We start from the raw sequence: 25,117 nt of genomic DNA, 5'->3' as shown, positions 1-25,117 counted from the left end.
CTTCCAAAAGACAGTATTTTTTTCAGAATACAGGACACTGCTATTGTCATTTCCTCGATGCACTTTGCGGAATTTAAAACATTAAAACTGCAACGCCCCACAACAAAATCAATGTGGTAAGCAACCGCAGACCAGATATATTACAGGAACGCAAGTATAACAGAGTTCCTGGTTTGAATCCAGCAAAATACAGTGCTTTAACTGTAAAAGCTGATGACACTTGCAAAACAGTGTCATCGACACACAGAAGCTAAAACAGCTCCCACAACAGGGAAGAAGGACATTTGCCTAAATGTGAATTTTCAAGTTACACATTCAGTCAGGATGAAGCATTACAAACTAAATACACAAATAAAAGAAGAGCAAAAGCCTATCAGCACACCCTAACTGGGATTGTACAGAAGTACACTATCACATAATAAAGCAGTGTCTGACTTCCATTTGTGTAATCTCACCTACAGTACTGTATTCGATACCATTTGCCTCACTCTAATGAATTACTCACATGACAACATCATCACATGGTAAACTCCAGTATCATCTGTCATGAAGCATTTGTCATGATATATATCATTCCATCACACCACACTTTGCCTGCTAACCTCTCCAGTGTAGATTGCTAACATTCCACCTTTTGAAGCAGTTTCAGACAGCCACTTCTAAATATTATTTTTAATACAGTTGCTGCAAGAAATTCTCTTCACTCCATCTCCCCTTCCTGGGTAAAAATTTTCTCTGAAGCTGTATGACTGGCCAGTCTCTAATATTTAATTCTTGATCTAGTACAAATCACAAGTAGTAATGACAATCTTTTTGTCACTAGAGGGCTAGCAGTCCTTCTCCCAAGACAAGCCTCTTGTCTCAGTTCTTGGTGTACTGGGACACAATGAACTTTAAGAGAGGGTCTTCATCCTCGGGTTAACACTGACTATATATGCCAAACATCTGTTGAAACGCAAACAGGACTTACTGCATGTGATGTGCTTGAAGACAACACTGAGACAAGGGAGAGGCTGCTCTGATGATTGGAAAGGGAGCTAGAAAGAAATTGCAAAGAATTAACAATGAATTTTTCCTAGAAAAAACTATATACACACACTGTATGTATATGCACACACACACCCCTACAGGTAAATTTTCTTTAATATCTACCTACTGTTTAATAAAAAAATAAGAGAACTATTAATAACAAGAAACATGATAAACACCAATCATTTCTAATTATCAGTTTACTATATTTTTAGAAAAAAAACAATAGTAGTTTTAGCAATTATACAGCAATACTTCCAAGTCATGTAAATTCCAAAACCAGAACATACCAGAAAGTTTCACATAACACATGGCTTGTTAATTAGTCTTTCCCTGAGCAACTGCTGCTGGATATCACAGGGGACAGGTACTAGGTGAGGCAGTGCTTTGGTTTGATTCACAACATTTCTCATGTTTTAACTGCATTTCTTTAGTTCAGCTAACTAGATCTGTTAAGGTATGTGCTCCATAACTCTGCCAACAGCCTCGATACTCTCTTCAAAAGGCAAGGCTCAAAATAAAAAAGCAAACAAATAGCACCTGTGAAAGCAGGAAAATTAGGCATACTACTACAGAATTAGTTAATTTAATCAATGCTTGTTCAAACCACTACAACCCCTAAAAGCCTTTTCCTTATTCAAAAGATGAATCAGAACAATCAGTTCAGTTTTATACATACTGTAAAATTTGAGAATAAGGAAGTTACTGATGAAAAACATTTGAGATAACTTCATTTTAGAAAGCAGCTCTGCATTAGCACCACTTTTTTCCCTACCTGACCAGGCCTGTGAGTTTGAGGTAGTAACAGCAGCACCAACATTCATTTGCAATCCAAAGCTCTTTAAATGTCTCCTTGAAAAGCAACAAACTGGTTCGCAAACATTTACACTTAAAAGTTCTACCTTACATTCAAGGTCAAGAACACAAAAAAGTACAATATAAATAAGCAAAATAAACAAATTAATACTGAACAAAGCCAAACAGACATACAAAGCACTTATGATTTGGTGTTTAAAAAGCTCATAATGTGAATCAGAAGCAAAAGAGATCCTAATAACAACATGTATTTTAATATTCTCCATAGAAATAGCTACAAGAAAATAGAGCAGTGTTTTTTAACAAAGCTCTTGACTGAATCATATGACCTATTTTAAGGGCAAAGACTTCTGTCACAAGCTCTTCAAGGTGCTGGGTCAGACTATTATCAGTTTCAACAGATTAATTTTCCTTCAAGCCTTTAAAACCAATTCCCCATCTGGAGGAAATAGGATGACACCAATTCAGGCAGCAATAAAATAAATGATTGAGTCCAGCATACAGTTTTAAACCATTTCCTTGTCCACCCTTCCCTTGTGAGAAGCCTTCATTCATTAATTATCTGACCTATGGCAGAGACTCAGACAACAGCTACCAGCACAACCAAGTCAGACATGCCTGGAGTTCAGGCATCATCTTGTCATGGCACTGATTCAAAGATCGAAGCCGAAATTTCCTTAAGTGGTATATTCTTTATTGCAGCGCTGGATGCATGGGGGATCTCTCCACCTATTGTGCATGTTCAAAGTAACAAACCATCTCATATTTATACAGCAAAACAATGAATATTCTATTAACGCCTATACATATTCAATACCTAAACCCGCCTACTCTCGCTTCGTATGGTAATTAGCTTATCAGTCCTTGCGCTTGCGCAAAGCCTCCCAAGAATTGTGGGCCGGGGTCTTCGGGACGTGGGCAGTGGTCTTTGGGAGGAAGACCGTAGGTCTTCCTCGTGATGCACTTTTCACCTTTTGCTTAAAGAATGCCAGGTAGGATGAATCAGTTGTTTTCCAAGCTGCAGAAATGCTGAGTTGGCTCAAGCTATCTCAAGTTTCAGCCTAACTGATGGTCGGCAGATAACGGGATGTCTCAGTTAACAAGACATAACAGAAGGTTGACTCAAGTTATCTCAAGTTTCAGCCTAACTGAGGGTCGACAGATAACGGGATGTTTCAATTAACAAGATGCTTCAACATAACAGAAGGTCGACAGATAACAAGATGTCGTATATTTTGTTCTCATTAATTTTTAACCACAAGATTTATTCTATCCTAAAGTGAGTTTATACAATATCAGCACTCAGTATCTGCCCAACAGTTTTCCAACTAAAACTCCTACCAGCATGCATAGAGCCCCTTGAAACACAAAGGTGTTTATATGCCATGAAAATTTGAGGGCAGCACTGCTGTAACATAAAGAGGCAGCCCTACTTTGCAAACAGAAACATCCTCTTCTGAATCTCTTAATTCCAGTTACTGTCAGAAAAGAGCACCCTGTCAGCTGATAACCCCAATGTCAGCCACCCTTATATTTGCCCTTTCCCCAGAACATTTTTCCCTTCACAGGTTACCACAACTCCTACCATACCTGCTTAACTGGGAAAGTGAGCTGCTGGCCAAGTCACTGGACTGAGACAAGCTGGGCAACGTTGCCGCATGCTGCGATGCTGAAGACAGAAGCGAAGTGGTGGTGGACACCACGCTAGGCATAGAACCAGCAGAAGATAGTGAGGGAGAAGGCTCTGTCTTAGACACTGGAACTGATGAAGTAGCTGCAATGAATTGAAAAAGAGGCAGTCAGAGACAAATTCCAGCATACCTGACTCCCAAGCTGGATTCAGGAACATTAAGTATTCTACCTTGGTTTACAAAAATCTGGCTGTTAAGAACAAGGAATGGTGTTAAGCCATCTGGCTATTAAGGAAAAGTCAGATGGCACCAGAACTATCAATTTCTCTCTTTAAGCTCTTCACTCACAGAATTATAATTTTTACCTGTACACATGTAGTAAACTACAGTCTTTTATGCTTCACCTCCCAGTATCTGATTATTAGCCTTTGCTCACAAGTCCATCCTCATTTCAAAGTTCTTTGCATTTGATTCCAATCCCTTTCTTCAAACAGAACGTGTTTGTACTCTTAAAGGCACTGCAAAAGTTTACCTACAGCTCCAATTCTTCACTCCAACCTACACAGCACTATTGATGCCTGAGATTTGGATCATTGGGGTACAAAGAGCACATAAAACTAATCTGTCTGGAGTACTGACTCAAACATGTAACACTTTAAAAATAAAATCTCATCAATGTGTATAAATACCTGAGGTGTGGGAGACAGAGGGATTTGGCCAACCTCTTCTCAGTGGTTTGCGGGGAGAGGACAAGGAGTAATGGCCACAAGATAGAGCACAGGAAGTTCTGTACCAACATGCGAAAGACCTTCTTCACAGTGAGGGTGACAGACCATTGGAACAGGCTGCCCAGGGAGGTTGTGGAGTCTCCTTCTCTGGAGATATTTAAGGCCCATCTGGATGCCTACCTGGGCAGCCTGCTCTGAGGAACCTGCTTTGGCAGGGGGGTTGGACCCAATGATCTTTTGAGGTCCCTTCCAACCCCTTCAATTCTGTGATTCACTCCTTGAAATCAAAGTAGACACCCCCAGTATAAGGGACAGAATCACCATCTTCATTAAGAAGAAAACCAGAAGACAAATAGGATGGTCAGAATTATAATCCTAGCATGTTTTGAACAGCTTCATGTTTAGGAAGGATGAGACCTGGACATTAAAGAGCACCAGTAGGAAAGATGAGAGATGACCAACTAAGGATATTAGCGGCATATACGGAAGGAAAACAGTCAGTGCTTTCAAATGTTTACAAAAAGAGAATTTCAAAATAGTTTGGACACATGAAATAGATACACAGTAGAAGGCTGATTCTGGTTTATGGGCCTGAGATAAAGAAAAAAATAGAAATGCTGTCAAAGGGAACCAGTATAGAAAAAGGGACTAATAAAACTGTTACACAGTAATTACAAAAAAAATCTCAGATCTTTGTTTTCCATAGCAAAAAGACAAATCCCGTAGTGAATTTACAAAATGGTTAATTCTATACATGAGAGTAAATAAATTTTCTATTTGCAAAGTTGTCCTATCCATTAAAATCTTTAATAAGTAACTGTTTAGGCATATACCCTTCCTCCTGCTCACTTGAACAGAAATTGGCATTAACAAAACAGTTTATAGGTCTGAATACTCAAGTTCTTGGCACTCAGAAATATAAAAAAAACTGTCCTGCTGCTGACATACCTGAGATGTTTAAAAGATTGATAGACTTAAAACTGAAGTGCTGGAATTCCAAAAGATTTTAATTCAAGCTGCTAGAAACTTCCATAACCCAGAATATAAAAGTCAAAAGAGTGAAAATTACATTTTAATTATTTTGACTCTGGGAAGAGAGCTACTGGGGTGCTACAAGTAAATTACCACATGCCAAGAAAAAAAAAAAAAAAAAAGAAAAAGGCCAAAATGAAGAGAACAGTATTGTCTGTATCAGACAACACTGTTAATCTATTGCAAGATAGCAAGCAACCCAGCAGAAGGAGCATGTTAGTCACCCTTATGTCCCACAGGGTAGCAATTGAGCATTACACCCAGCAAGAGGTGCTTTCAAAGAATGACTGTTTCATTGCCACTAAATGCTAATTGCAGCTTTCCAAACAAGAGCTGGAAGAATGTATAAGAAATTGTATATTAAGTAATTTGCAGTAGAGAAATCCAAAAAGGGGAAAAAAAAACAGCAAAGCAGCTTTTCTAATGCTTAAGACTGCTCAGGGTTATACACACTGGGTACAGATTCAATAGAGCTGTTTCCGTATTTCAGTTTTCTCCAATAAGCAAGCAGTACATCCTCTGTAAGTACAAAATAAACTCAGATTGATCAGCCAAAAATTAGTCAGAACTATATAAAACCTTAAACCAGATGTCATATTGCTACAACTGTGTGCATACCAATTTGTAAAGAAAGACTAGAAAGAGTCATTAGAGTCCTGTACACATCCAAGCTTTGTAAACTTACTGTCAAGAGCTGCCTGTGTTCTACCACCACTGTGTCCATTCTGTAAACACAGGAGAAATTAATAAATCATCTCATAGGTATATCACATTTTCCAAATGAATCACACATTTAACGTGCTTCATGCAAAATTCTATATTCATTCTAAATTGAAAGACAAACCAGGCAGAAAATTAGCTTTTTACTGCCTTTAACAAAACCACATAAAATTCTCGAGCACAAAGTGTCCTGAACATACAGAATCCCATACACTGCCCATACTACACCCATCAGCAGGAGACCTTCCCATGTACTGTATATAACAAACTTCAGGTTCACACCAATATGAAAGAAAGGATTGAATTAACATCTAGGAAATGGTTGTGCTTTTGATCTAATGCAACTCACAATTTTAACTATCCAAGTTACACAGACGCCATTTTTTTTCCATTGAAAGATAAGACTTAAGAAGCACCAGTTGTTTTTTGGATAACGCTGGAATATAGAAGTGGATAGTCTACGCTTGATCCTCGCCAGTACATACGAGCTAGTGCAGAAGACAAGTGTGACTGAACCATTACATAACAAAGGCCAGAAGTAAATAAACTTACAATCTCTCACAAGTTCCTTAAACATTCAATAAATTATTCTTTTTAAACAAACCTACATTCTGCATACAAAAAGTAGGTGCTTTTGAGTATCTCTCAAGAGATCCTCTGTCCTTGATCAGATCTCACCCTATCCTTTTAAAATAAAACAATACTAATTCCTACTGGTGTTTAAATCCAACAAAAGAATAACGCTAGAGGGGCCAAAGCCAGTTTGAGATCTATTTGCTAGATTCCTTATAAATTTAATAAATTATATGCCTTTGAATAGAAACTGTCAAGTTATGGCAGAATACCATGATTAATATTTACATTGACAGTGAGTTCCTTTTTTAAAAGCTAAGCCTCAGGGAAGGAAACTCAACTAGAATGTTGAAGTGTTACTAAGAAAAAAGGTCAGGCGGCAATTTAAGATGTCAAGACCCATAAAATCAGAGGACGCAATTATATCCCAAATACAGTACAGCCCAAAACGGCTACACAATAGGAAAAGAAAACACAAATAACAGGGTGGGCTTGGGAATCAAAGAAACCACTTGGCTTGGTTAAAAACATTGACGTAGCAGGGTTATACGAGTCCAACATGAATAAGAATATTTCATCTTTTTCTAGGTCTTATTTCTGAAGTTCACTCACCGTAACTGCAATAGGGAGTGGTTCAGATGGAGCCATGGAGCTTTGGTACGCTATCCTACTATGCACAGAAATCTGTTCATAGGAGGAAGTTGTTGTTACCAGGCTAGTGCTCTGGGATGAGCAGGTCAGGCTAGAAGAGGTGATGGCAGAGGTTGTGTAGGTGGACTCCTGTACTGTATTGGATATTGGCAAAGAGGTATTCAAAGGATCACTGGAAAAAGTAAAAATTATTTACTATGATGGTAAATGAGATATCAAACACCTTCATGAAAATATCAGCTCCTACACAGCTATCTAAAACTACTTAAATAAGACATAGTCAGATTTACACTATTTATTTTAGAGGAAATCATGAAAAAATACAATTTTGTTTTGGTCCCCAATAATTACTTCAAAAACACCAGCTGCTTTAAGCACCATTCACCTTCCTCCCGTAAGCCCAACCAAACAATACTTGACACACACTTGTCAACTTATTTCCATCCTCTCAAAGGATAAATTCATGATTATAACCTTTCTTAATAAACTAGATCCATAAAGTCCAGAATATGATGATAAACACCTAATCTTCTTAGAATAGAAATCTAACATTACAGTAGCAGTCTAACACAATATGCAAAGAATAAAAAAAAAAACAACCCTGAAACATGCAGGAGTTTTATTTTCTAAACAGCTTAAATCATTTATAGAACTAGAAATGAATGTGGAAGTTCATTTTTACTAGTGTTTCTGAATAAACTTCAGGAAGCTTTCTACTGAAAGCTAAAAGAGTAAGGAATAAAAATGGGTTATTGACACATTTGTCTTTATCATCACCTATTTCAGCATTTCAGTAAAAGCTTCTGCAGACTGAAAAGCTTGGCTTTTCTCATTCTATAGGAGCATCAGATCTGCAATCTGGTGCCAATCTACTGACACACATATATGGTACAAGGTTCATCTATCCTGGATCAAAAGCAGAAAAATTGAAGTTGTAAGGAACAAAGCCTCTGGCAAATTTAAAAATCGGGAAAATCAAACATGAGGAAGCAATTCTATAAAAGGTAGCTTGCTTTAAGGTTCTTTCCATTCATGTCATCTGCAGCTTCAAATCAACCTGTCCGTGAGGTTTTGATTGTAATTAGAAGAGAGACTTCTTTTAACATGCCATCCACAGAAAACAGCCTTACAAGCCACCCTATTTCCCCCTCCCATTACACAGTAATGGTGCCTTGACATATTTTACAAGAACTTGACCCTTCAAGAGGACATCTCAGAAGGCACAAGGGGAACTCACACGTACTTTACAGATTTTGAGTACGAGCTATTGTTGTTCGCCTGGCTGGTATTCTCACTGCTTGAAGTTGATCCAAACTCCGGGAGTGCAGACTCTGATCCAAACTCAAGAGCTCCAAACTGAACATTTAACCCTGTCACATCAGCTGACCCAGGCATCTCCACTGCAGAAGCAGGAATCTTAAAAGGGAAAGATAAGCCACAGTTCCTTTCTGTGTACTATTTGTATTAAAGATACCAGTGACTGACACTCTTCTCCCATAACTAGACTTCTTCAGCTACTGCCTCAATCTTTCCTCTTAACTATATCTGTCACAAAGCCCCAGTTTGCATCACAAATTAATTCCATTATTGCAATCTGAAATTCATTTATAGATTCTTGGATCCAATCTGGGGCTGAAAGTGTTAGCCACTGTATTTTGCGATACACAACCATCACCCATGCCCACCCCCATTCATCCAACATTCAATTTGCGGCCAGTTAAGTCAATCCAAAATCACTCAGCATCAGTCATTTTCCACACAGAACAATCAGGTATGTGCTTGGAAAAGACAACATCATTCTATTTTGGACTGTAGAACTATCCAGCTTAGAATTCCCTGCTCTATAAACAGAAAACATATGATGGTCTTTGCCCCTCTTCTCCCTAGAAACTTATATGCAATGATTAAGTACTTGGTGCCACCAAATTACCCACCTTGGATGCTGGAGTTATCCTCCGTTTTGGTGGTTTTATCTGTTTCTGCTGGGTTTGATGGGCAGTCCCTGCCTGGTTCTCCATAGATATACTGGGCAGCTGTAACATTTTGCTGACAGCTGTAGAGGTGTCTACTGGGGACGGCTCTTGGAGTTTCACCTGGGATGAGAAGGACTCCAGCCCAGGAGGAGGAACAGGGACTGCCTGTGTTTGTTGCTGCTGTCGCTGGGTCAGCTGACTCAGAACTGGGGATGGTTCAGGCTGGGATTTAAAGTCTGGACAGTAATTGGAAAAAGAAAAATTAAAGCATTAAACTCTGCTCTTCATGAAAGAATCTGGGTGACTTGACACACTTGACAGCTATTATTTTCTAGTGCATGCATCATACAAGTTCCATATAGAATATTACCATTGCAATAACAATGCCAACATTTGATATTCCTTATCTTAAATGAACACATTTCATCAAGCATTATTTAGCTTTCTTTACGTTAGGCATCAAAAAGCTTGTGGATTATTTTAGTCAAAGATGGCAAGTTTCACTGCAATTAACTGTGCCAATAAACTGTGATAACTTTCAAGGTGTTTGGAGTTGCAATTTAGATGTATTATGAGTTATGATTTCCTGCCCCACAAAGGCAAAGATTTTCAACACAAGGAGGAATTCATCTACCATCTCCATCTGGCTGAAAGTCAAGACACACTGGATACAGACAGTTTTTTCTCTCCTATGTTTTTCTCTTCCCCAGTTTTCAGATGTGAAAGCCAAACAACAGCTTGGAGCATTGGCCATCAACCATAAGTCCATATCACTTGCAATCTGAAGGGGTTTTTTATTCAGTTGGCAAAGTGCATTAGAAAGCAACTCAAAATGCATACAAACATTTTTTTCAGAATTACTGCATGTAAAATATTACAGCTGCTATCAAATTGGCTGCTTTACCTATTTGAAAACACACACATACAAGAGATAGATACAAGAACTATAATTCTTTAGTGAGAACACTGCTACAAACTGAACTGCAAAGAACAGCTTCTTATCACGTTCACCGCTGTTCCTGTCAATTGTACTTAATTAAATGAAAAATCCATCCAATTACGAACAGACAAAATTAGTAATCTGCATCATTCTGAGCACATGCAGACTTCAAACAAGGAGATATGATGCACTTTATGAAGAAATTATGTAGTGCTCATTCAAAACTCATGTAATAGTTATAAGAGGAAAAAATGGGAGAAAAAATATGGTACAACCTTATATTCAGCTAGAAGCAGCATAGGCACAAAGACTAAAATACTTCTTTTCCAGGATTTGCTGAGAATGAAGTCACATCAAAGTTCCACTTAAATAGACAGGCATACCAAATCAAAGATGTCACTACATGAAGGCTCAACAACTTCTAAAGACTCTATGGATAGGCTTTAGCCCATCACAACTTAGTTTGTGATATATTTGTAATATCTATTACCAGCAGATAAGCTTAACTTAAACCTTGCAACCAATTTTATTATTAGAATTACATTTTAAAAAGCCTTTCATCAAGGCCATTTTAAACTGTCATTGGCATTAAGAAATTTTACAGACTAATAGAGAGAGAGATTATGTGAAAGCACTTACCAAACTGACTGAGGACTGAGGACTGAGTAATGGGTGGTTTTAGATCCCAAGATGATGCGGTAGTTGTGGTAGTGGTGGTAGAGCTACTATTGTTTTGTTGAGAGGTAAATTGATCCAAACCTGGAGATTTCAATTGGTCCAAGATTTGGGATCCAGTAGAGTTTGCCAATTTAGAGGATCCAAGTTCTCCAAAGCCAGAACAAAGAACTGCAGACTACCAAAAGACAAGGAGAAAAAAAAAGGAACAGAAGAATAGAGTTAAAGATTTAATAAATCACTTGAAAATAATAATAAGATCAGAGTCTACAGCTGCTATTTGGCAGCAACTGAAACTTCTTCAGCCCTAGATTACTAATAAATGACAAATTAAAAATTCAGATGTAGCATATGGCCAGATCATCTCGTTATCACTAATAAACTTTTACCACTGATTGCAACAAGTAATTTTCTTGAATCCACACATCCCAAAAACATTTAATTACTAATAGCTGAAGAAATTTTCAAAGAATACAAGTGCCCAATTTTAACTCTCATAATCATTAAACAAGGGAAGCCTTTTTCATCACTCCAGAAAACTAAGAAACAGTCATGTTTCCACAAAAAGCAGTTAGATATGTGCTTGGAAATGTCACATCATGGTTTTCTGGCATAGAACTCTTCAGCACAAACAATTCAATCCTAAATCAGCATGCAGTAAACACACCTGCTCCCCACGCAAAAATTAATACAAGTAACTTCATGTAAACCAAGAAAAAATTGCCTAGCAAAAAATAAATAAAAAATAAACAGAAAAAAAGTTTTTTGCGTATGTGTGAGAGAGGCTATTCTTAATCCCAGTTCTTCAGCATTTGGGACACAAATTTTACTAATACTGAAACATTTCATGAAATGACCAGTATTGGAAAAGCTGCTTAACCTGAAGTATTTCTTCATGAAGAACACTCAAAGAATAAGATAATTTTACCAGATTCTGAGGAGAATAGGAATTTACAGCACTGGAACTGCCAGTTCCTGATGCCATCTGGGTGCTGTGCTGAGAATTTGTGAAGACTAGGGCTTGGCCAAAGGTCTGCTGCTGGGGAGTCTCAAATGAGTTGCCTTCTGTCTCTTGAGTGGAAGTCACAGGCTTCTGAAGCAATGTTACCAAATTAATACTGTAAGAAAAGTAAAGTTTGGCTAGAATAAACATGATGATTTGGCTGTGCTGAAACTGAAGAAAGCAGTAACAATATTACATAAAGCTGCCACACCAGCAATAGAACTAATACTGATCAATAGCTTTTAAGAATATTGCTTGTCTGCCACAAAAACTCTACACACAAAGAGGAAGAATAGAGGAAGAAAAATCCTGCTAGCTGACACATTCCACTACAATTACAATCAAAATTATCTTTGCACTCTGTCTGAAAAGATCAACTTTTGTAACATCACATATCACATAAATAACCTATATGATCACTATAATCAAGTAACTGAAGACAAGTTATAAAAGATACGTCACATTTGAGTGGATCCTACCTGCCAGCCCATTATATATATATATCAATTATCCACATTGTACATCACACTATCCCTCTAAAAACAGGCAGGGATCTACCCTCTGTACACGATGGGTTTGATGACAGTCAAGAATCAAGTCACAAATACGGCAATTGAGTGAACATGTGGTGACATGGAAGTCCTAAGAACAGCAGAAATAAATGTTTCTCAGACAGCAGCCACATATCCAAAATTACACTACCACAAATACCTAAGCAGAATGAGAAACATGCTTTCTTACACTTAACATGGCTTGTTAATATCTAACAGAGGTTTATGCAAGGAAAATAAAGCATTCAGACAATATAAGATACCAGAATTTTTGGAAAAGTTTTCCTAAACACACTGCAGGCTTGGGCTGAAGAGTTGCTCTCAGTGCTTTCATCACTAGATTTCTTAATGCCCCAAATTTTCTTCTGGCAAGTAAAAAATTACCAAAACTTAATGTGATGAACTAAAATATTTTCTAACATAATTTGGGGGGCATCCACTGGAAGAATATTTACATCAGAACAACGAATGTATTAGCATATCACGTTTAAGAAGCAAAGGAATATAAGTTCCAGAAGAACTGACACCGTGACTCCTCCAGGTTTTAACCATGTTACATGGATTATAACCATGTTACATGGAAAGTTTTGCTGCAATGTGGAGTTCAGCAATACAGCTGTACCAGGATATTCGGGACCATTAGGCCATCTAGTTTTCAGATCTCGTGGTATCTGACTCTCCTCTGACCTGAGGAAATGTTAACTAATGCAGGCAACAGATCTGTACCACCACCTGCCAGGCACTCAGTGAAAATGAAGGCAACCACAGCAAGGCTGAAACTGCTGTTTTTTTTACACTCTGATCTTCCAATCATGAGTAAAGGCAAGTAATCACGATGCTTATCGGCAATTTCAGCATCTTGCTAATGCAAACTTTTCTGTTAACATATTTGACAAATGCTGCATTCTGAATACTTTTTGACTCCTCGGGGCAGGATTTCTGTTTCCCTGACAAAGCAAGTGCCTCCTTTTCAACAGCACAAAACTTCCCAGCTATCTTCATTCTTGCCTGTAACTAGTCTTTGTGCAGAAGAGTCTTCTCACAGATTCACAGAATTTCTAGGTTGGAAGAGACCTCAAGATCATCGAGTCCAACCTCTGACCTGACACTAACAGGTGCATTCTTGGCCACCTGAGCACACTACTGGCTCATATACAGCCGACTATCTACCAATACAACCAGGTCCTTCTCCACCAGGCAGCTTTCCAACCATTCCTCTCCCAGCCTGTAGCTCTGCTTGGGGTTATTGTGCCCCAGGTGCAGGACCCAGCACTTGGCCTTGTTGAACTTAATACAGTTGGCCTCAGCCCATTGGTGCAGCCTATCCAGATCCTCCTGCAAAGCCTTCCTACCCTCGAGCAGGTCGACACACGCACCTAACTTGGTGTCATTTGCGAACTTACTGAGGGTGCACTCAATGCCCTCGATGAAGATATTAAAGAGGACCAGCCCCAGAACCAAGCCCTGGGGAACGCCACTAGTGACTGGCCTCCAACTGGACTTGGCTCCATTCACCACAACTCTTTGGGCCCGGCTATCCAGCCAGTTTCTAACCCAACGAAGCGTGCGCCAGTCCAAGCCAAGAGCAGCCAGTTTCTTGAGGAGAATGCTGTGGAAGACGGTGTCAAAAGCCTTGCTGAAGTCAAGGTAGACCACATCCACAGCCTTTCCCTCATCCACCCAGCGCGTCACTTTGTCGTAGAAGGAGATCAGGTTCGTCAAGCAGGATCTGCCTTTCATAAACCCATGCTGACTGGGCCTGATCGCCTGCTTGCACTGCAAGTGCTGCATGATGACTCTCAGGAGGATCTGCTCCATGAGCTTCCCTGGCACCGAGGTCAAACTGACAGGCCTGTAGTTGCCCGGGTCTGCCCTCCAGCCCTTCTTGTAGATGGGCATCACGTTTGCTAGCCGCCAGTCAACTGGGACCTCCCACAATAGCCAGGGCTGCCGATAAATGATGGAAAACAGCTTGGCCACCTCCTCTGCCAGTTCTCTCAGTACCCTTGGGTGGATCCCATCCGGCCCCATCAACTTGCGCACATCCAAGTGCCGTACCACGTCACCAACCATTTCCTCGTGGATAGTGAGGGCCACATTCTACTCCCCATCCCCTTCCACCAGCTCAGGGTACTGGGTATCCAGAGAACAACCGGTATTGCCGCTAAAGACTGAGGCAAAGAAGGTATTAAGCACCTCCGCCTTTTCCTCATCTTTTGTCACTAAGCTTCCCCCCGCATCCAGTTGTGTTGGGTCTGTCTGAGCTGGAGTCACCATTTCCCCGCAGCAGTCCGCACAGTGCTGTACTCTGCACTCGTAGCTGGAACAGCACTGATATCACTCCAGTGTTGTGTCTATTGCTGCGTAGTGCTGGCACAGCATCAGGACTCCTTCCAAGCCCCCAAGAGCCAGCAGGCTGGGGGTGGGCAAGTGATGGGGAGGGGACATTGCCGGGGCAGCTGACCTAAACCAACCAAAGGGATATTCCATAACACCTGATGTCACACTCAGCAATAAAAGGGGGGGCTCTCGTGGGGGAGGGGGCTGTTCCTCCTGAACAACCACTACGCGTTTGAGGCCCTGCTTCCCAGGACGTGGCCGAACACCGCTCGCTGATGGGAAGTAGAGAATAATTTTTTCTCTCTCTGTGCTTCCGCGCGGACTGATTGCTTCTTTTGTCTCTGTTTTTTCCTCCCCATTCCCTTTCCCTTTAATTAAACCTTTCTCATCTCAAACCTCGAGTTCTCTGTGTTGTATTTTCTCCCCCTTCCTCTTTGAGTAGAGGGGGAGTGAGAGAGCGGTTGTGGTGGAGCTCGGCTGCCCACCTGAGTAAAACCACCACAGTCCTTTTTGGCGCCCAACATGGGGCTCGAGGGTTGAGATAACAATAGCATTGATTGAAGGATTTACAACTAACATATTGGTAGTCATAATGCTCGGTTTTCTGGTAATACTTTTCTGTGTGGATATGTTGTATGTAGCCCACTCTCTGTTTTCTTTTTTCCTTTACATCCGATCAGAGAAAGTGTTGAAGTCTGTGCTTGTTTTTTTTATCATGTTGTGCTGTAACATACTGGCCTTCAGTTTTGTTTGGTATTCAGGCCCGGCATTGTTATCCTCCCGGTCTCATGGAGATTATCTTATTGAAAATATTAAGAATTACAGCGCCTTCTTTTTTGCCCCCAGCAGTCAATCAGTGAATAATATCGGGTGTGGTGCCTTCTACTTTTCTCCCTGTGGGCTAATTACAGCATCCTTTCAGTATCTTGGATACCCCTGGTCAGATATTATCCTCCTATTACTAGGTCTAGTGTTTGTCTTCTTCCCCAAGGTAAAGCAATTTATTAAGAATATTATCCAAGGACCTGTCCCCAGACAAAGTTGTGGGTGGCAAGGTGTGTGGGGGGATTTGGGCAGGTACCTATCACGGTTTTCTCCTCCAATGGTTCTAAATTTCACCCCTGAACAAGTACAAAATCCAAGAAAACTGGTACAATGTTTGAAAGATGTATGCCCTGACCCTGGCAATACTAGAGAACTCCACCAGCTTGCTGCGCTCTGCTGGGGTCTGGCTTACGCCTATCAGATGTCAATTAACATTGCCCAGCACCCTCAAGGGGATAGGGAGGTTCTTGAATTTGATGATGAGACAGCACACATTGTGACCACCCCAGAGGACCGACCATCTATGGTATCAGTCGCCCCTATAGTAAAGACAAAACAGTGGAAACGGAGATCAGGTCGTTTAGTAAGGGAAGAAGCTCCTCCTACAGATGAGGGAGAAGAGGAAAAGGCAAGCGGCTCTAAAGCAGCGTTATCACGGCAACATCACGAAGAAGAGACTGAAATCATAGATGAATCAGAAACTACTCGGTCTCTATCCTTGAGTGAGCTGCGAAAAATACGAAAAGACTTCAGTCGCCATCCAGGTGAGCACATCCTCACTTGGCTGCTTCGATGCTGGGATAGTGGGGCCAATACCCAACAGCTAGAAGGCAATGAAGCCAAGCAGCTGGGATCCCTTTCTAGAGAAAGGCTCATTGATAGAGTAATTGGAAGAGAGGCACAAGTTATCAGCCTCTGGAGGCGAATCCTAACAGCTGTGAAAGAAAGGTATCCCCACAAAGAGGATATTGTCTACCAGGTAAGCAAATGGACCACTATGGATAAGGGCCTCCAGCAGCTTCGGGAATTAGCTGTGCTGGAGATGCTTTATAGTGATTTAAACAACGCCCAGGCACCTAAAGACCCCGATGAAGTCCAATGCACAGCGTCCATGTGGCGGAAGTTTGTACAGGCTGCACCCCCAACACATGCCAGCACACTGGCAGTCATGGGTTGGGACGAGGGGATGGGGCCAACTGTGGACAACGTGTCCAATCAACTTCATAAATATAAAGAAAATCTCTCTGCTCCAGTACGGGGCTGCATTTCAGCTGTGGAGAGACTGTCCCAACGGTTAGATGAACACATAGCTTCGTCCTCACCTAGACGGAAAAATCTTTTGGCCATCAAGCGCCAGCAGTCTCCGGCTCAAACAAGGGAGAATCCGGGACGCACACCGCGAGGTACCTTGTGGTTTTATTTACGTGACCACGGGGAAGATATGAGGAAGTGGGACGGTGAACCGACCTCGGCCCTAGCTGCTCGGGTACGTGAGCTACGGAAAGATACAGCAGCAACAAAGAGGGCCCCTAGGAGGATTGCTGCCCCAGTTTCTGTTGAACAGTCCCCCAGAGGCAGTAGAAGGAATAGTATTACTCCTGACCCTGACGAAGAGACTTCTGCTTCACATTTGGAAGAATTAATTGATAGATACTCCGACCAGGACTAGTGGGGCCCTGCCTCTGGCCAGGTAGAGGAGAGGGACAACCAGATTTACTGGACTGTGTGGATTCGATGGCCTGGCACACCGGAACCGCAAAAAGCTTTAGTGGACACAGGCGCACAGTGTACCCTAATGCCGTCAGGCCACCAAGGGGCAGAACCCATCTCTATCTCTGGAGTGACGGGGGGATCCCAAGAGCTAACCGTATTGGAAGCTGAAGTGAGTCTAACTGGGAATGAGTGGCAAAAGCACCCCATCGTGACTGGCCCAGAGGCTCCGTGCATCCTCGGCATAGACTACCTCAGGAAAGGGTACTTCAAGGATCCAAAAGGGTACCGGTGGGCTTTTGGCATAGCTGCCTTGAGCACAGAGAAGATTAAGCAGCTGTCTACCCTGCCTGGTCTCTCACAAGACCCTTCTGCTGTAGGATTGCTGAGGATTGAAGAACAGCAAGTGCCAATTGTGACTACAACTGTGCACCGGCGGCAATATCGCACCAACCGAGACTCCCTGATTCCTATCCATGAGTTAGTTCACCATCTGGAGAGCCAAGGAGTGATCAGCAAGACTCATTCGCCTTTTAACAGACCTATATGGCCAGTGCGAAAGTCCAATGGCGAGTGGAGGCTACCAGTGGACTATCGGGGCCTGAATGAAGTCACACCACCACTAAGTGCAGCAGTGCCAGACATGCTAGAACTCCAGTACGAACTAGAGTCAAAGGCAGCCAAGTGGTATGCTACAATCGATATTGCTAATGCATTTTTCTCTATCCCTCTAGCAGCAGCACGCAGGCCACAATTTGCTTTCACATGGAGGGGCATTCAGTATACTTGGAATCGACTGCCCCAGGGGTGGAAACACAGCCCTACTGTCCTGGTTTCAGTTAGAACAGAATTAATTTTCTTCCTAGTAGCTGGTGGAATGCTGTGTTTTGGCTTAGGATGAGAAGAGTGCTGATAACACCCCGATGTTTTAATTGTTGCAGAGCAGTGCTTATACCAAGCCAAGGACATCTCAGCCTTTTGCTCTGTCCTGCCAACAGGCAGGCTGGGGGTGCAGTAAGAGCTGGGAGGTGACAGACCCAGGACAGGTGACCCAAACTAGCCAAAGGGGTATTCCATACCATCTGACGTCATGCTAAACAATATATAGGGGTGGCTAGCCGGGGGAGGGGGCCAGACTGCTCGGGGTAAGGCTGGGCATCGGTCAGCGGGTAGTGAGCAATTACATTGTGCATCACTTGTTTGTACATATTATTAGTAGTAGTACTATTATCACCATTGTATTATTATTATTATTATTATTATTATTATTATTGTTGTTGTTGTTGTTGTTGTTGTTGTTGTTGTTGTTATTGTTGTTGTTGTTATTGTTATTACTATTTTCCTGTCTTATTAAACTGTCTTTATCTCAACTCACGGGCTTCACTTTCCATCTCTCTCCCCCGTCCCAGAGAGGGAGGGGGAGGGTGAGCGAACGGCTGCGTGGTGTTTAGCTGCCGGCCGGGTTAAACCACGACACCTACCATCTGCCATGGACTGATCCAGACGACACTGGAACAGGGGAACGCTCCTGAACACCTGCAGTACATCGATGATATCATCGTATGGGGTAACACAGCAGAAGAAGTTTTTGGGAAAGGGAAGAAAATAATTCAAATTCTCCTGAAAGCTGGCTTTGCCATTAAACAGAATAAGGTCAAGGGACCTGCACAGGAAATCCAGTTCTTGGGGGTAAAATGGCAGGATGGACGTCGCCACATTCCGACGGATGTGATCAACAAAATAACAGTTATGTCTCCGCCAACTAGCAAAAAAGAAACACAAGCTTTCCTAGGTCTTGTGGGATTTTGGAGAATGCATGTGCCAGGCTATAGTCAGCTTGTGAGTCCTCTATATCGAGTGACTCGAAAGAGGAACTCTTTTGAGTGGGGCCCCGAGCAACAACAGGCCTTTGAACAACTCAAACAAGAAATAGCTCGTGCAGTAGCCCTTGGGCCTGTCCGTACTGGACCAGCTGTGCAAAACATACTGTACACTGCAGCTGGGGAGCATGGGCTCACCTGGAGCCTCTGGCAGAAGACCCCAGGAGAAACTCGAGGCTGACCTCTGGGGTTCTGGAGCTGGGGCTATTGAGGATCAGAAGCCAATTACACCCCAACTGAAAAGGAAATATTAACAGCATATGAGGGGATTCGAGCCGCTTCAGAAGTTGTTGGTACAGAAGCACAACTTCTCTTGGCCCCACGGCTACCTGTGTTACATTGGATGTTCGAAGAGAAAATCCCCACTACACATCATGCAACCGATGCTACGTGGAGTAAATGGGTAGCGTTAATTACACAGCGGGCTCGAATGGGGAAACCCAACCGCCCGGGAATCCTGGAAGAGATTATGGACTGGCCAGAGGGCAGGGATTTCAGAGCACCAACAGAAGAAGTAACTCGTGCTGAAGAGGCACCGCCATACAATGAGTTGCCAGAAGACAGAAAGCAGTATGTGTTGTTTACTGACAGATCCTGCCGTATGGTAGGGAGCCATCGGAAGTGGAAAGCTGCTGTGTGGAGTCCCACACGACAAGTTGTGGAGGCCATGGAAGGGGAAGGTGAGTCGAGTCAGTATGCAGAAGTGAAAGCTATACAACTGGCCCTAGAAATTGCTGAAAGAGAAAAGTGGCTGGTACTGTATCTCTACACTGACTCATGGATGGTGGCAAATGCGCTGTGGGGGTGGCTGCGACAATGGAAACAGAACAACTGGCAGCACAGAGGTAAACCTATCTGGGCTGCTACCCTGTGGCAAGATATTGCTGCCTGGGTAGAAAACCTGGTTGTAAAGGTACGTCATGTAGATGCCCATATGCCTAATAATCGTGCTACCGAAGAACATCAGAACAACGAAGAAGTAGATCGAGCTTCAAAAATTGAAATAGCTCAGGTGGACCTGGACTGGTGACGTAAGGGTGAGCTGTTTGTAGCTCGATGGGCCCATGAAACATCAGGACATCTGGGGAGGGATGCCACATACAGATGGGCTCGTGATCGAGGGGTGGACCTGACCATTGAGGCCATCACACAGGTTACCCATCAGTGTGAGACCTGTGCTGCAATCAAACGAGCCATGAGGGTAAAGTCTCCCTGGAATAGGGGGAGATGGCTTGGATTTCGATATGGTGAGGCCTGGCAGATTGACTACATCGGACCACTCCCACAAACCCGCCAAGGTAAACGTTACATACTCACCATGGTAGAAGCAACTACTGGGTGGCTGGAAACATACCCTGTAAACCATGCCACGGCCCGAAACACTATCTTGGGCCTGGAAAGACAAGTGCTGTGGCTACATGGTACACCAGAAAGGATTGAGTCCGACAATGGCAGTCACTTCCGAAACAATTTGATCACTTCCTGGGCCAAGAGACATGGCATTGAATGGGTGTATCACATCCCTTATCACCCACAAGCCTCTGGGAAGGTTGAGAGGTACAATGGACTGTTAAAAACTATGCTGCGAGCATTGGGTGCTGGGACATGGAAACATTGGGATATAAATCTACCAGAGGCCACTTGGCTAGTTAACAACAGGGGGTCTGAAAGCCGTCCTGGTCCTGCTGAAACAAAACCCCTACACGCGGTGAAAGAAGCTAAAGTCCCTGTAGTGCATGTGGGGAAGTGGATGGGGAAGGCACTGTGGGTTGCCCCTGCCATGGGAAAAGGCAAACCCACTCGTGGGATTGTCTTTGCCCAAGGACCAGGGTATACCCAGTGGGTAATGCAGAAAGATGGGGATATCAAGTGTGTGCCTCAAGGAGATTTAACACTGGGAGAAAATTAATCTGTCATCCAAGTTATGTGTTGTAGGAGGACACTGCAGAACCAATGACAGGTCAACTTTGCAAGGAACCGGGCAAGTGCAACAGTGATGTGAGCTAAGCTGGTGCTGGTGTCAAGAAAACCAACTTCGCCTGCCCTGAGTGACCACTTTGGCAGATGAAGCTGAAACCATCAACAGTTTTTATGAGCATTTTGGGAAAAGACCTATAGCATAAAGAGAAGTACAGACATAAAAATGCTTCAATGGACAGAAAACAATGGTGATGAGAACATCTATATACTAAACTGTACCTGATTGTGACACAAATGTTATGGAATAAGGGGTGGAAGTTGTATTGGGTCTGTCTGAGCTGGAGTCACCATTTCCCTGCAGCAGTCCGCACAGTGCTGTACTCTGCACTCGTAGCTGGAACAGCACTGATATCACTCCAGTGTTGTGTCTATTGCTGCGTAGTGCTGGCACAGCATCAGGACTCCTTCCAAGCCCCCAAGAGCCAGCAGGCTGGGGGTGGGCAAGTGATGGGGAGGGGACATTGCCGGGGCAGCTGACCTAAACCAACCAAAGGGATATGGGATATTCCATAACACCTGATGTCACACTCAGCAATAAAAGGGGGGGGCTCTCGTGGGGGAGGGGGCTGTTCCTCCTGAACAACCACTACGCGTTTGAGGCCCTGCTTCCCAGGACGTGGCCGAACACCGCTCGCTGATGGGAAGTAGAGAATAATTTTTTCTCTCTCTGTGCTTCCGCGCGGACTGATTGCTTCTTTTGTCTCTGTTTTATCTTCCCCATTCCCTTTCCCTTTAATTAAACCTTTCTCATCTCAAACCTCGAGTTCTCTGTGTTGTATTTCCTCCCCCTTCCTCTTTGAGTAGAGGGGGAGTGAGAGAGCGGTTGTGGTGGAGCTCGGCTGCCCACCTGAGTAAAACCACTACACCAGTACAGGATGGAGATTCTCCTTAGTCCTCCTTTTTGTGTTGATGTATTTGTAAAAAGATTTTTTGTTGTCTTTAACGGCAGTAGCCAGATTGAGATGAAGATGAGCTTTGGCCTTCCTAATTTTGTCCCTGCACAGCCTCGCTACATCCTTATAGTCCTCCTCAGTGGCCCGCTCTTTTTTCCAAAGATTATAAACCCTCTTTTTTCTCCTAAGCTCAAGCTGCAACTCTTTGTTGAGCCAGGCTGGTCTTCTTCCATGCCAGCTCATCTTTGGGCACACGGGGACAGACCATTCCTGCGCCATTAAGATTTCCCTCTTGAAGAGCACCCAGCCTTCCTGGACTCCTCTGCCCTTCAGAACTGCCTCCCAAGGGCCTCTACCAACCAGTGTCCTGAGCAGCTCAAAGTCAGCCCTCCGGAAGTCCAATACAGCGGTTTTACTGGTCCCCTTCCTGGCCTCGTCAAGAATAGTGAACTCCACCATTTCGTGGTCACTCTGCCCAAGACAGCTCCCGACAATCACATCCTCCACCAGTCCTTCTCTGTTTGTGAAGAGAAGGTCTAGCGGGGTGCCACCCCTGGTAGGCTCACTAACCAGCTGCGTCAGGAAGCTATCTTCCATGCTCTCCAGAAACCTCCTAGACTGCTTTCTCTGGGCTGTGTTGTGCTTCCAGAATATGTCTGGGAAGTTGAAGTCCCCCACGAGAACAAGCGCTGAAGATTTCACAACTTCTGTCAGCTGCCTGTAGAACTCCTCATCCGTCTCCTCATCCTGGTTCGGCGGTCTATAACAGACCCCCGACCAGGATGCTAGCCTTGTTGGCCTTCCCGCCGATCCTAACCCAAAGGGACTCGACCTTGTCATTCCCAGCCTCGAGTTCCACAACATCAAAAGATTCTCTAATATAGAGAGCCATACCACCACCCCTTCTGTGCTGCCTGTCCCTTCTGAAGAGGTTATAGCCAGGCATTGCAGCACTCCAGTCATGAGACTGGTCCCACCACGTCTCCGTGATGGCAACCAAGTCGTAGCCTGCCTGCTGCACGATGGCTTCCAGCTCCTCCTGTTTGTTACCCATGCTGCGTGCATTGTTGTAGATGCACTTCAGCTGGGCCATTGCCTTCTCTCCCGGCCTTGCCATTGTTCCCCCTGGCACAGCTCCAACAAGCCTTGTTTCAGCCCCATCCTCCATCTTACCTAGTTTAAGGTAAGTTCTCAGTATTATTCTCAGTTCTCAGTATTATCCTAGTTCTCAGTATTATCCTCATGGATTTGGTAAGTTTGGCTACACATCCATAGACCAAAACCAGGATTATAAGTAATACAGGAACCCACAGAACCAACTATTTGCAAGCAAGGTTAAGCTGCTTTCAAAACTGTAAAAGCCAATCTCTGACCAGGGCCATCCTCATGTTTCATAGAATCACAGAATTGTCTAGGTTGGAAGAGACCTCAAGATCATCGAGTCCAACCTCTGACCTAACACTAACAAGTTCTCCACTAAACCAAATCACTAAGCTCTACATCTAAACATCTTTTAAAGACCTCCAGGGATGGTGACTCAACCACTTCCCTGGGCAGCCCATTCCAATGCCTAACGACCCTTTCGGTAAAGAAGTTCTTCCTAACATCCAACCTAAAACACCCCTGGCGCAACTTTAGCCCATTCCCCCTCATCCTGTCACCAGGCACATGGGAGAATAGACCAACATCCAACATCACAGACAACATGGGTGAACAGACCAACATCATCCAACATCTGCTTTAATATGTGCAAGATAACATTGCTTCAGTAGCAGAAGCTTTTTAAGATATAGGAGAAATGGGGAAGAGCTTACCTTTGCCCAGGAGTCACATGATTCTCAGCTGGAACAGAGGAAGCAGTAAAGACTTTTGTTTCAGAAAGCTGAAAAAGAAAAAAATAATCATACAAATGTTCTTGCACCTCACTGCTGCAATATCTGAAGAAGTTCCATCCTGGTCATGTACTGCCAGATAAAAGTAAATGCCAAACTACTTCTACAACCAGTTATGCTGCAGCTGTGCTTAAAAAGACAAAAAAAAAACATAGTGAAACTTCAGCAAAGTCTTTACCACAGAATCAAGTACCGATTTAATTAGTGTTAGGAAATTTGATCTACTGAACACACAGAATGATATACCATGGTACCTACTCTAGTTTGGGCAATAATAACTGAAAAATATTCCAGTAGAAACTACTTAATGTGGCAGTATATTATCAGCATAAAGATAACTTTTGTGGACACAATTTAGGATGCCATAGAGCAATAAATCCCCCTGCAGAAGTCTAAGGCACTGCACTGTTCCCCTTTACTCACTTCACCTATCCCTTTGTTTTACATGTCAGCTCACCCCACCAGCAGAGGCAGGTTTGCACCCAGGTGTATACCAGGAACTAGCATTCAAGGTTCCTTCTTGGCATTTTTGCTAGGGATAGCAATAACATCTTAAACTCTTTGCTCTGCAAGCATGAGTTTGAAAACAATAATAAAGGAAGAGGCATGTAGATGTATGCACTAGTACAACCAGTTAGTCCATCCACAGCAGAAGCCTGTAGTGTTTACACCATTCTGTTACAATAGATAGCTGCACACATAGGAGGAAAAGGGGAGGAGGGCTGGCTGGTTGGTTTAGGGAGTGGGGAGGGCAAAGGGGGTGATTATTTTTTATAGCTTTCTTTTTAAAAATAGCTACACACTACAACTTTGTAGGGCTAATTCGCTTCTGTTGACAGGAATACTTATAACCAAAATAGGTTTTAAGCCAATACAGGTTGGGTTCAACAAGATAAAAAATACACATATAATGGTAATATTTTAAATTCACAGAATCACAGAATCACAGAATTTCTAGGTTGGAAGAGACCTCAAGATCATCGAGTCCAACCTCTGACCTACCACTAACAGTCCCCACTAAAACATATCACTAAGCTCTACATCTAAACGTCTTTTAAAGACTTCCAGGGATGGTGACTCCACCACTTCCCTGGGCAGCCTGTTCCAATGTCTAAAAACCCTTTCGGTAAAGAAGTTCTTCCTAACATCTAACCTAAAACTCCCCTGGCGCAACTTTAGCCCATTCCCCCTCGTCCTGTCACCAGGCACGTGGGAGAACAGACCAACCCCCACCTCACTACAGCCTCCTTTAAGGTATCTGTAAAGAGCAATAAG

The 25,117-nt window shown here is 43.0% G+C and overlaps 1 protein-coding gene and 2 non-coding genes across 5 annotated transcripts in view; all 3 read right to left on the bottom strand.

Annotated features, from left to right (window-relative positions):
* LOC116501378 (ubiquitin-associated protein 2-like) overlaps positions 1 to 25,117 on the bottom strand; it is a 115,776-nt gene that overhangs the window by 14,951 nt on the left and 75,708 nt on the right. For all 3 annotated transcript variants that reach the window (XM_032206897.1, XM_032206898.1, XM_032206899.1), the window contains exons 10-18: positions 23,765 to 23,832; positions 11,697 to 11,886; positions 10,733 to 10,946; positions 9,115 to 9,389; positions 8,424 to 8,596; positions 7,142 to 7,352; positions 5,922 to 5,961; positions 3,436 to 3,619; positions 971 to 1,037 (exon numbers count right to left, since the gene is read on the bottom strand). In XM_032206897.1, the coding sequence (XP_032062788.1) occupies positions 971 to 1,037; positions 3,436 to 3,619; positions 5,922 to 5,961; positions 7,142 to 7,352; positions 8,424 to 8,596; positions 9,115 to 9,389; positions 10,733 to 10,946; positions 11,697 to 11,886; positions 23,765 to 23,832 (1,422 nt within the window). The remainder of the gene's footprint in view (positions 1 to 970; positions 1,038 to 3,435; positions 3,620 to 5,921; positions 5,962 to 7,141; positions 7,353 to 8,423; positions 8,597 to 9,114; positions 9,390 to 10,732; positions 10,947 to 11,696; positions 11,887 to 23,764; positions 23,833 to 25,117) is intronic.
* Positions 8,906 to 8,990, bottom strand: LOC116501479. The gene has a single exon (XR_004254443.1). It is a non-coding gene; the product is annotated as a small nucleolar RNA SNORD121A (small nucleolar RNA).
* On the bottom strand, positions 11,298 to 11,381 carry LOC116501480. Its single transcript, XR_004254444.1, has one exon. It is a non-coding gene; the product is annotated as a small nucleolar RNA SNORD121A (small nucleolar RNA).

This window comes from Aythya fuligula, chromosome W, assembly GCF_009819795.1.
Source record: "Aythya fuligula isolate bAytFul2 chromosome W, bAytFul2.pri, whole genome shotgun sequence".
NCBI lineage: Eukaryota > Metazoa > Chordata > Aves > Anseriformes > Anatidae > Aythya > Aythya fuligula.
The sequence above is the reverse complement of the archived record's forward strand: the minus strand, read 5'-3'. Positions and strand labels throughout refer to the sequence as shown.